The sequence below is a fragment of the Taudactylus pleione genome, unplaced genomic scaffold (genome assembly GCF_031769625.1).
Source record: "Taudactylus pleione unplaced genomic scaffold, aTauple2 ptg000749l, whole genome shotgun sequence".
Classification (NCBI taxonomy): Eukaryota; Metazoa; Chordata; class Amphibia; order Anura; family Myobatrachidae; genus Taudactylus; species Taudactylus pleione.
This window is the reverse complement of record NW_028285151.1, coordinates 870233-883381: the sequence shown is the minus strand read 5'-3', so window position 1 is coordinate 883381 and position 13149 is coordinate 870233. Positions and strand designations below refer to the sequence as shown.

Here is a 13149-nt window from a genome sequence, read left to right as displayed (position 1 = left end):
GCCTGAGCAGTCCCGTTACAAAGGTGCTTCTTAATCCTGCAGCACCAAACAAACTGAAGGCCTATGGCTAGGGGCGGGGTATATATGGAAGAGGATCCGAGGCATGTAATGGTTAGCGTTACTGCCTCACAGCACTAAGGTCATGGGTTGGATTCCCACCACGGCTCTACCTGTGCGGAGTTTGTATATTCTCACTGTGCTTGCATGGGTTTCCTCTGGGTGCTCCGGTTTCTTCCCACACTCCAAAAATATACTGGTAGGTTAATTGGCTCACAACACAAATTAACCCTAGTGTGTATGTGTGTGAGCATGTGGTAGGGAGCATAGATTGTAAGCTCCACTGGTGCAGGGACTGATGTGAATGGCCAAATATTCTGTAAAGCGCTGCGGAATATGCGTGTGCTATATAAATAATTGGTAATAAATAATCATGGGAGCTTAATCTTTAACTGTTTGGTGCCTGGATCTCTCCAACCATAATATCTCTGTGGATCCGTATGGACCCTGAAGAAGAAAAAAGGATTACCCTGTGCTAGGTGAATCCCTAAAGAAATGTAAAGCTGGGCATCTACTATACAAATTTGTCAGATATCTGTCCAATCTGGCTAGTTGGAATGAAAACCTGGTAATGTATGGGAGGAAATGACAAACGTCCATTTGCTCACAAACACTGGAAAATAGCCAAAAATGGTCGTTCAGACAAATTGGTTAAAACACACAAATTTAACCAATTTGAACAATTTTTTGGTCCTTTTTTCAGTGTTTAAAACCATATGATCGACTGTCATTTGCTCCCATAAATTTACCAGGTTTTCATTCCAATCAGCCAGATTGGACAGATATCTGACAGAAAATTGTATAGTGGATGCCCAGCTTTACAGTAGGCAAAAATGAGAGATATGGTAAGAACTTACCCTTGTTATCTCTCTGTCTTCGAAGTCCATAGGGTCCACAGGGTTGACCTTGGGGTATAGGTTGGGAACCAAATCCGGGCACCACGCAGTTAAAGCTTTCAGCTCCCAGGATGCACTGAGTCCACTCTCCCTATAACCCCACCCCCAAGCCAGCTCAGTTTGTAAGTAGCCAAAGACCGGAGGAAAGAAAGGGAGAGAAGACTGAACCATACTCACAGAGAAAGAGACGGGAAACTGGTGACCAGTAACACAGCCCATATGAAGCCAGGTGCGTCAGGGCGGGTGCCCTGTGGACCCTATGGACTTCAAAGAAAGAGAGATAACAAGGGTAAGTTCTTACCAAATCTCTCATTTTCTTCTTCAGGGTACACAGGGTTCACCTTGGGGATGTCCCAAAGCAGTCCTTATAAGGGTGGGGACGCTCCTGAGATGAGAGGAGAATCCGTTGCCCAAAAGAAGCATCCTGAGAGGCAAAGGAATCCAATGCCTAGAATCTTAGAAAGGTGTGGACAGAAGACCACATGGCCACCTTGCAAGGCAGAACAGCCGAAGCGCCACAGTGAGCCGCCCACAGCCCGAGTAGAATAAGCATCAACAGAAATAGAAAGGCCTTCCTATGTGCAGGCCCTTGAGATAGACTTGCGAAGCCATCTAGCCAATGTCTGTTTATCGGCTGGCCATCCTTTCCTGAAGTTCCTGAAGAATATGGAACTTAAAAACCGCTTTAGGAAGAAACACAAGGCAAGTGCGACTCACAACCCTGTCTTGGTGAAATATCCAGAAGAGGGAGCCACATGAGAACGCCCCCAATTCCGACATTCTCCCGGCAGATGCAAAGAAAGATAGTCTAAGCCATAGACCACGTAAGGGCTATCAAAACTAGTGGTTCAAATGGAGGCCCTAGAAGGGCACGAAGAACCACTGTCAAATCCCAAGGAGCCCTAGGGGGGATAAAGGGAGGAAGAATTCAGAAAACACCCTGAATGAAGGTCTTGATACCCGAGAGTGGAGCAATTTCACATCCGAACCATACCAACAGTGCAGAGACCTGCACTTTCAGGAGGGCCAGACCCAAGCCAGCTGGAAGAAATGCCAGAACTTCTGGAAATCCTAAACACCTGAGGATCGTAGCTACAGGTACGATACCATAAGAATTATGCATGCCACATTCTGTGGTAGATCCCAGCAAAAGCTGGCCTACGTGCTCTAAACATCCCGATGATGACAGAGCTAGAGAAGCCTTAGGACCACAATAGGGATGCAGTCAAAGACAAACGACCCAGGTCCAGGGAAAGGCAAGGACCCTGAGACAACAGGTCCGGATATTGAGGCAGCAGGAACGGATGTTGATGGAGAGACTCCAAAAATCTAAAACTCAGTGACATCTGGGTCAATCTGGAGCCACCAGCAGGACAGTACCTCTGTCTCGATTGAACTTCCGAAGAACTCAAGGAAGAAGAGAGACCCGAGGAAAACAGGTACACAAATTGGAAGGACTACTTCACTGACAACGTGTCACCGAAGGTTGCTTCAGTACCTCCAGTTCTGGACCCTAACACCAGCAGTGTGTGATAGAGTCAGGGGGCCATGAGGACACCTCCGGGAGGCCCCCTCTGCTCACTAGGAGTAGAAACCTCTCTTGGAGAAGAGACCAGTTCCTGGGATGCACGTTGTGATGGCTGAGGAAGTCAGCTTCCCAATGGAGAACTCCTGGAATGAACACCGCAGAGATGGCCGGGAGGAGACCCTTGGTCTATGTCAGAATGTGTGACATTCCTGTCATTGCTACCCAACTTCGAGTGTATCCTAGATGTAAGCCACTGTTGTGACATTGTCGGACTGAACCTTTACAGGTTTACCGAGGAGTTTGTGCTAGGCCAGAGTGAGGGCCCAAGACAGCTTGAAGTTCCAATAAGTCGAGCGGCAAGGTTGAATCGACAGACGCCCAACTGCCCTGAAAGGAGTAAGGACCTGTCACTGCACCCCAGAGACTTGCGTCCGTTGTAAGGATTACCCAGTTCGGGATCCAAAAAGGGGCGACCCTTGGTGAGATGAGATGGCCATAGCCACCCAGAAAGAGACAGACGCACCTCCAGAGAGAGCATCATCGTCTGAACAGTGATCCGACATAGAAGCCCATTCCATATGGAGAGGATCAGTTTTTGCAAAGGCCTGGAATGGAACTGAGCATATTCCACCCTTCTTAAGACACCCATTATTGAGTGTAATGACACTTGGCGACTGTGGAGACATCCTCAGAAGGATCCTCTGATTCTGAGAATCCAGCAGGGCTCCCAGATGAATCATACCCTGTGAGGGATTCAGGAAGGACTTTTTCCCACTTGAAAAACCATACGTTCTTGTGAATGAAAGCAATTGTTAACTGGAAATGGCTTTAAAGTACCCTGGTGATCCTGCACAGAACAGGAGGCCGTCCAGATACAGGAGCAGTCGGATACCCTGAACAGGTGGGCCGTCATAATTGCCATAAATCTGGTAAACCCCAGTGGGGCTGTGGACAGTCCAAAGGGCAGAGCCCTAAAAATTGGAAGTGTTGCTGTGGCACAGCAAACCTGAGCTAACGCTGAGAGGGCTCTATAGGCACCTGTAGGTACGCGTCCTGAATATTCAGCGTACCATAAAGTCCCCAGGTTTCATAGCTCGGATGATGGAGTGTAGGGGTTCCCTCCTGAACCTAGGCACCTTGTAGGAATTGGTTCAGGGATTTCAGATAGAGCAGTGGTCGGGGAACAGGAGTAAAAATGAAATTCCTGGGGGTAATGGACGGACAGCCAGGCATGCATATGAATCATTCTATAATATAGAACCGGCTGTGCCGCAGGGAGGCTCTAAGCCGGAGGTTCCTTCCCTGCAGCACCGCGTTAGTTTCCAGCTCTCTCCATGCACACTATGGGAGAGACGTACCACCGAGATCCCCAGATCTGTACTGGAGTCTCGGCGCCGGCGGGGTGACGGAGCGCCAGCTTGGATGTCCTATGGACAGTCTGACGCTGCCGTAAATGAAAAAACTGTGAACTCAAAAAAATTAAATTTAGCTTAGGGCAGGGCTCAGGAAATTTTTTACCTTTTACCCCAAAATATATTTAGATACGCCGACGTTACCCCCTTGATTTGAAAGGAAATCCTATAGTAGTGCCCCCACATAATGCCCCTGTAGTTGTGCACACAGTTATGCCCCTGTAGCAGTGCCCTCAGTTATGCCCCTGTAGCAGTGCTCCCATAGTTATGCCCCTGTAGCAGTGCCCCCATAGATATGCCCCTCTAACAGTGCCCCCAGTGCCGCTTGTACAAAAAAAAAAAAAACTTACCTTAATCCCCGCTCCTACATCCGCCGCCGTCCTGTCCGCCCGGCTGCTCCTCGGAACTATGGGAGACGTCATGACGTCTCTCCCATAGTGCACATAGAGAGCCGGATGCTGGAGTTCAGAAGAGAACTCCAGCCTCCGGCTAACGCGGCGCTGCAGGGAAGGAGCCGGGCGCCCGCTGGTAATAACATCTCAGATGCTAATTAGCCCCCCCTGTGATAACGGTGACCAGGAACCAACTTAAACTGAGGTGCCTCTGGCTTGGGGGCGGAGTTATAGGGAGAGTGGACCCAGTGCATCCTGGGAGCTGAAAGCTTTAACTGCGTGGTGCCCGGATTTGGTTCCCAACCTATACCCCAAGGTCAACCCCCTATGGACCCTGAAGAAGAAATATAATTTGAGGCTCAATTATGATAAAACAATTTTACTTAAACAAAAAGGGGCACAGTAAGAGGGGTTGGGTATGAGTTCCCAGCGGTCAGGATGCCGCTGGTCAGAATACCAATAGCAGCATCCCGACAGTTAGGTAAGTATACTAACCCTAACCTCCCCCTCCCCGCACTCTAAACTGAACACTCCCTCCGCCCTAACCCCCAATACTTTCCTTCGGGATCCCGACACAGAGACTTGGAATATTCAGACATAAAATAGCTGCAAACTAATAATGTATCAAAATCCACAATGTTGCTAATGTGAAGTGGTTTCTCATGGACAAAGTCAGTCTATCAAAACACAAGTCCGTATAAAGAGGTGCATCCACTAGTACACTGTATGGATATCCAAATTGTAATTTATTTATTTTTTAAATCATGCAGATTGGCAGCTCATCATATACTGTTTCCTCTCTCTGGTGATTAAAGTTGTCTGTGCTGTGTATAGTATCACCTCAGACAAAACGCTTGTAAAGCAGCTGGAGTTAAGATCACTTCCCCCTCTTAGTGGATGTCATGCAATATCTGTATAGGCGAATGCAGGGTACCTGGTTTGGCTTTAGCCTCATGAAACTGAAGTCACCGGGCTGCCATGAGTATCATGGTAAGTTCACTTCATCGTGATTATTCCATGTCTCTTACGGTGTCCATTTTCATTTAACCCTAACCCCCCCCCCCCCTTCCCCTAACCTAACTCTTCCCGCAGCTGTCCGCGCCCGGCTTACCTTCGTTCGGTATGCCGGGCGTCGAGCTCCCGACGTAGGTCTGACAGGCGTTGGGGTCAACGCCTGTCATTAGTGCCTTGCGCGGATTTGACGACGACTAAATCCCCAACAAATCTATCTAATGGTGTTTATTGAAGCCCAACTACAGCCCACACCCTCTCCAAACACTCTCCTTTGTGAACCGGTGCCTTATCATGAGGGAGAGACACATATGAAATCGAAAACATGCTAGATCTGCGGTTTCTGTGAAAAATTAAGATTTGCCTTATTTTGAGAACCAAACTTGGTGGGAAGACCTGAGCTGGGACTCTGGGCCTGATTCAGACCCGGTTGCAAGCGCTGAGTGCTCGCAACCGGGTCGATGGTGGCCCACAGCGCATGCGCACGACGGAGCCGGCTCTGTTGTGCGCATTCACAAGATCCGGCTTGCGACAGGCACTCCATCACTCCGGGTCTCGCACCAAAGGGGGCGAGCTGTCGATGTTGAGTGACAGCTCGCTCCGTTTGGTGGGCGGGCTGGGGGGGTGGCTGCCCAAACGGAGGCATTCCCATGAGAACGCCTGCCGTTTGGGGGCGGCCCCACTGACATCACAAGTGATGGCAGAGGAGAGCTTCCGGCTCTGTTAGAGCCGAAATCTCTCTTAACGAGACCCTACCACAAGGGTCTAGTCGCAAGCCCGATGGTCTTGACCATCGCGACCATCATCATGGCCGCTCGCTATAGCTGTGGGTGGTCACCCACAGGTAAGTGAGCGGCCAAGAGGCCGCTCCCAAAAAAAAAAAAAAAAGCCCGCCCTGATTCAGAGCGAGCGGCTCTAAATCATGCCCACTGTTTGACTCGGAACCCTTAAGTTTGTGTGTGTTCAGTTTTCTTAAAAAATGATGAGCTGTTTGGTTTTTAACAAACACATGGCTAAGGTCAAAATACCCATGTAATTACATTTTCAAAATGAGGTCAGATAAAATTGAGCAGAGCATTCATGTTAACAACAAAGTATTTCAGCTCAGCTGACAACTGTTAGTAAAAGCGTAAGCAAGTCACCTCTCCCTACTACACACCTGCTTGCTGACTGATCATGGGAGTGATTTCATTGGCTCTGTGGTGTTTTCCTCCTGATTACTTGTGGCAACTGGCATTCTGATTATGCAGCCCAGACTGAATTGTGTTGTTGCAGAGTGGTAGTATTGCACTGCTATCAGGTTTATTAGAATTTTGCTTCAGTGGACCTACAGACACTCCAACATGACCCATTCCATTAGGTACCAAATGCTCTGCTCCTGGACTTCCTTCTTAATTTATGATTGCAGTCACCTGTGCTGAAACACCTGTCTCATCAATTACCTAGTTCACCACAGGTGACTGCAATCTTACATTTGGTTGGAGCAGAGTGTTTTGTACCTAATGGAACGGGTCATGTTGGATGGTAGGCACCTATATGTTAAATAAACACTACAGAGACCTGCAACATTTGTTTTAAATGCGGATGAAGGTGGCTACCTTCCAGCCACAGTAAAACAACTTCTGTATGAGACTGTTGTGGGTTAGTATTTAATTTACAGATATATGATTTTGGTACATTTCAATATAAAACAAGACACCAATACCAAAATAATTTATTCTGCACACTTTAACAGTCATCCACAGCTAAAGTGCAAATTGCTTACAATAACAAATCTGACGCCACATAAAGTACTGTCTACATCCATATCTTTTCATGTGGCTACACAAAGCGTATTGGCAGTTCTCGCATAGTAATGTGTCATTCTGAACCAAACTAACGATGCTGTGCGTTTGTCTCAAGAAAGGGTAATATTTCTATTTATATCATTGTCTACAATATAAACATTGGGGCTTCTGGCTGATTTCCATGTAACAAATGCATACAATTAGCAATCGTGGTCAGATGTTGCTGTTGCTCAATTTGCCAATAAAGAATATTCCCTCTAGTCCAGTGGTTCTCAAACTCAGTCCTCAGAACCCCACACAGGTCACCCAGCAGGTGCACAGGTGTACTCATTACTCCCTGACTCATTTTAAAAGATCCTCAGGTGGAGCCAATTATTTCACTTGTGATTTTGTGAGGAGGCCTGGAAAACATGCTCTGTTTGCGGTCCTCAGGACCGAGTTTGAGAACCTGATTTGATCCAATCCTTAAGGGCAGGATTTCCCAAACTCTGTCTTCAAGGCACTTTGACAGCCCATGTTTTAAGAATATCCATACTTATTTACACATGGTAGAATCAAGTGGAGTAAGGTCTCCTGTGCTTAAACATGGAGAGCCTTAAAACTTATACTGTTATACCCCTTTTACACCGGAGCTAAAACTCGGGTTATTGCAGGGTATAACGGGCAGCTCCTTGGTGTAAAAGGGGTGAGGGGTGGATCGCCGGGTCGAGTGACCCGGCAATCCAACCTAGGTAAATAGCAAGGTTTAACACGGGCATAGCCCGTGAAACCCTGCTCTGTGTACGGTGCACTCCGGGTCTTGATGACCTGGAGTGCGCCGCAAGCCGGCCGATTGGTCCGGCTTCAGTGGCGCTTGGAGATGACGTCATCTCCAAGCGTCCACTTTCACGCCAGAAAAGCCGGGTCTATGCAGACCCGACTGCGGTGTGAGCGGCGCCGACTCGGGAATATACTGAGTCAGCACCGGCTAAATTCCGGGTCTGATCCGGATAGGAACCCTTTTCCAACTCCTGGTCAGACCCGGAATTTTGGTGGAAAAGGGGTATTAGAGTGCCTTGAGGACAGAGATAGCCCCTAAAGCATTGGCTCCCTATTTATGCAGACTCTAAATATTAACCAAAAATGATTTATCTGATAGCATACAGGGATTTGCTTGGCAGCTATTCCATAACCATGCTTTTCTGTTTGTAAACTTGTAATAAGGAGATGAGTGATTACATTATGTGCACTATTTCCCCGACTCCAAGGGGTAAATTTAGTAAAGTGAGAGTTTTTAGAAGTGGAGAAGTTGCCCATAGCAACCAATCAGATTCTACTTAACATTTAACTAGCACCTTCTAGAAGATAATAGCTAGAATCTGATTGGTTACTATGGGCAACATCTCCACTTCTAAAAAAGCTCACTTCTGTAAATTTACCAAGACTCTTTAGAGCGAAAATATATAAAAAGCTAATTCCACAGGGACGTGTAGTGACATGAAAGATATTTGCATGCTCTGATCTCTAAGAGAAAGGAAAAACCAACCCGTCCATCTTTCAACTCGCTCTGAAATGCCAAATACGCTGAGCAATATTGGTGTTCACAATTCTTATGTCATTTTTAAGAATGGGAGAGAAGAGAGGAGTGGTTAATTGTGACGTCTCTACGCAATTAGCCTCTATTGTAGATCTAATTATACAAATTTTTTAATAAGGTATTTATCACTTTATAGAAAGTGCAATAAAGAGATATATATAATTTTTTTTCTTCTTTTTTAAAGAGTTAGGATAGAGACTATATTTGCACATGTGAACTCAAATGAAAGTGTGGACTTTTAAAGGAACATTGAAAAGTATCCATAAAACTAGTATAGAGTAACAGCATCGAGTCCGATGTGGTTTTGCAATTGGTGTGCTACTATGTTTTTAATAGAGATGAGCGGTTCGCTTTTGGCTCGGATCTTAGGACGAGGCATAACTTCATCTTTCACAGTTATGTGCGCCGAGATGTCCGCGAAAGATGACATTTTACCTCGTTCTGAGTTCTGCAATTGGTGGAAAAATCCGAGCCAAAGCTGGACCTCTCATTTATAATTCTTAATCATTCTCAGGAAAATGGAAATTGGGATGAAAACAGGTATACTATTTTTGATGGAGTGTATAACTTTCACAACCCATGCATACTGAATGTCAAATTTATGGCCTTTACATTGTATTTCCTATTGTCTACATTTAAAACGGTTAGTTTTACTGTAGCACATTCCTCTCAGGACATGAAGTGCAATGTTAAATCAATCTAGCAGCAATGAAAAAAAAGGATCAAATAAATTAATGAGATGCAGCTATGAGCAACATCCTATGAGGTGTAAAACTAGGTACACACCTGAGTGACTGGCATTCGTTACATCGGACCAAATGCCCGTCAACAGTGATTGTGCGTCCACACTGGACAACTTTAATGAACGACGTAACGATCACCGTTACGACATTCATTAACAATGCACTGGCCGCGAGGGCGCGCAATCACCGGTACACACTAAGCAATGTAAGCGATATGTCGTTACGAAACAGCATATCGGGCCGCCATCGCTCCAGTGTGTACTCAGCTTAAGGTTACAAGACAACAAAAGGCCACAACGTTTTCTATAGAGTTCAGGTCTTCACTTGAATGGTTTGCTTGCACTCTGAGATGTCAGAATTGGGCTCTGGGAGACCTACTGGATGTTCTGCTGTAGCTATCAACAACATGTCTAAGGTGGTCTCTGTACATTTGGCAATAAATCGAATGAAAGGCCTCACATCACCTTCATTTGCAAGTTCTAGTACAAGATAATATTCTGATCTTTGCTCTTTCCGGATGGTGATTGGTGGGTATCCTGCTTGCATCAAAATAAGATTCATGAGCAAACGAGAAGTCCTTCCATTACCGTCTACAAAAGGGTGGATATAGACCATTTTATAATGTGCTAGGGCTGCAAATTCTACAGGATGTAAGTTCATTGCATCATCTGAATTAAGCCACTGCACAAACTCTTGCATGTGCTTGTATACATCTCTAGGATGTGGTGGAATATGATGACCCACAAAAACTTGGTTAGTACGAAACCGGCCAGCTTCAATAGGGTCCACATAGCCCAGCACTCTCCTGTGTATCTCCAGTATGTCATCGGTTGTCACAGATCCTATGCGGGACACTAATGTGGTGTTGACGTATTTCATTGCAGCGTGCATTCCAATTACTTCATTTTGTTCCTCAAGGCTCTTCCCCGGCACAGCATAGCGTGTCTCAATTATATGACGAATTTCAGACAGCGAAAGGGTGTTTCCTTCAATAGCCACTGTGTGGTAAATGTGGTGATAATAAGACTCTTCCATGATCCTGCGGAGAGCAGAGTTACCTTTTGGAATGGACAGCACTTTTTTTACTTTGCTGTCAATGATACTAAAATACCTCTGATCTATTTCTTCAACTAACGGTAATGTCCGATCTCGGTTTACCAGAGCTTTCTCATTGTGTGGAGAGATCATTAATGCTTTGGAATACAGATAGTCTGCCTGTATGATGTCTTTCTCTTCCTCTAGTAGAATTCCAAGCTCATTAAGAGCATCCACGTGATCCGGGTCCATCTTCAGGGAATGGAGAAGTAGTTTATGGGCCTTGTCTTTCTTGCCTTGACGCTTCATTTCTAGGGCTTGGTTCAAAGCAGCATTGGCTTCATACTTTAGGTCTGAAATATTAAAATATATTACTATCTACTGCAATACAGATCTGTGTGCCCAGTTACAGCCTGCATACTTTCTTAGCTCTCTATGGGTGGGGGGGGGGGGGGGGGAGGGGGGGGGGGGATTCAATTCGTTGCGATGTAGAATAACTGCGGGAGAGAGCTCCTGCAGCTATTCAATAAAACACGCTGTTTGGGCAGGCAAAGGATTTCTTCTCGCACCTCCCTGGGGATGCCAGTAGAAATCCGACAAAAGCGTCGGGCGCGCAGCTGTTTGTCAGCTTAGCGCGGCACTAACAGCAGCGCGCCCGACACTTTAGTTGGAGAATGCCGGTTACCGCGCCTTAACACCCAGGTGTATTCATCATCGCGCTGAATTGAATTCCCCCTATGGGGTTGTACTCCCTATTTATGTCAAGCATCTTACTCCAACTGCTATTACTAGTTGGTATACTTGCCAGGATTCATTTAAGGAGATATTTTCTTACTGATCTTCACTGCGATTCTACATAACTGTACATGTATTCTTTTATATTTCCATTGACCTTGCTTTGAGAGGGTGTACAGTTTATTACATACAGTTAGGGCTCATAAAGACATACTAGTCCTATATTAATAAGTACAAGGAGACAACACTGCGCCTTTGGCCAAATTACCATCTAGTAATTATCAACGTTACCTTTTGGAAAGTGAATAAAATGTCTCAGTCCTGAATTTCCGGTTTACACACAATAACAGAATACAGGAATAGTGCGTCTATATGACGTATGACTCGTTTCACCTGAGCTGCTACCCTAATGCTAGTACACACAATACATCATCTATTCAAACATATGTTCACCATTCCATTACGTCTGCAATCAATGCTGCCCGTCTAGTTATCACACACCATTATTTGTGAGGCTGTGCCAATAAGCCACAATGTATCTATCTATAATATTGGCAAGATTTTAAAACGTGGAATTGGACAGGTATTTGTCACTAAATACTTGTCTATATCTTGAATAACATTATTCTGTCACTGTAGCAGATGTTGCTAGCCGTGGTAAGATTACTGTGATGAGGCAATAATAGTTTACACTTCTTTTAGACGGAATATACAATAGATATTGGCTTCTACTTTATATCACACTACCCCCTTAGAAATGTTATTTGCCATACAGAAAAAAAATTTACTCTTACCTGGAGATGGTTTCTGTTTTAACACCAAAAGTTCGATCGCAGTTGAAGCAACAGCGAGACCTGTAGTTTGTCCAGTGTATTTGTGAATTCGTTCATCACCTCCCCAGAGATTACACTGCAGCAAAACTTTTACAGCAGCTCTATACTGCTCATCGAGACCACTCAGGGGTAGGAGGACCACCAAAAGTGACCCAGACAACACCACCAGTGCAGCCCGCAGACCATAGCGAGCACCAAATTGTGGCCATTGAAACTCTGTCACTGCCATTGATGTGTCAATCACCCAACTCCAAGCACCTGCAGCAGGATCATCCTGAAGGTTTCCTCGAACCTAGAATAATAAAACAAAATAAACTCTCTTAGTTATGCAAATGAAATGTACTTTAGAGAAGACAGCCTATACTATATCATATGCACTGACAAGGGAATATCATTTTAATACACTCAACTAGTATTGCAAGTCCCAGCATGCCTTTATCCACATCTGGGTTACGGCAGCTGTAACCCAGAATATATAAGGTCTTTATCTGCTTTAAGGCATAAACCAATTCCTATGTTTGGAATGTACCCAGATTTCAATGTAAAATTCAAACTAAACCAAACTAGGTTAAACTATTACATACATGTAACCTATCTGTGGCAGCAGTCTTATTTACCCCCCAAATCCATCCCTCCCTCCCTCCCCCAATAATGCTCCATCAACGTACCAGACCTCCACAGCACATGGCTGGTGCGGGAGTTCCCGTTATTGCCCTTTACAGCAGCAGCAGGCTCTGCGATACTACTGCCATGTACCCCTGTTACAGCGGCAGGGCGCCCCCGCACACACCTCACCGGGAAATTACCACCAGCCTTTTCCTGCTAGTGACACTGACTACACTACAGCTAGCACATCCAGAGTCCTCCAATGGCCCCGCCCACGCAACGCTCCGTCTCCTGCTATTGGATGAACTAACGTGACTCAGTTCAACAGTTAACCTCAGCATATCGCCTCAGCTTCCGTGCGTAGTGCTACACAAAACACTAGAGGCCGGACAGACACGGTCTGTCTCCAGCGGAGTATGTGCACGACAGGCGGACATTTTTGGTGCCACAAGTACTTTCGTGAAGACTATACACAAGAATAGTGCATTAAGCGGAGACAAAAATAACGTGTTTGCAAACTCTAGCAACGCTTCTTTTA

At 45.7% G+C, this 13149-nt stretch overlaps 1 protein-coding gene across 2 annotated transcripts; it reads right to left on the bottom strand.

The window, feature by feature from the left end:
- Positions 1–6998: 6998 nt before the first annotated feature.
- Positions 6999–12900, bottom strand: FICD (FIC domain protein adenylyltransferase). Of its 2 annotated transcripts, none has more exons than XM_088457261.1 (3): positions 12674–12900; positions 11967–12297; positions 6999–10790 (listed from the first exon to the last, which is right to left on the bottom strand). In XM_088457261.1, the coding sequence occupies exons 1-3, from the start codon at positions 12689–12691 to the stop codon at positions 9715–9717; spliced, it is 1425 nt and encodes a 474-aa protein (XP_088313387.1). In that variant the 5' UTR covers positions 12692–12900; the 3' UTR covers positions 6999–9714. The 2 variants fall into 2 exon arrangements, with proteins under 2 accessions (XP_088313387.1, XP_088313389.1); XM_088457263.1 differs by having other exon boundaries at positions 12796–12900.
- Between the last annotated feature and the right edge of the window lie 249 nt (positions 12901–13149).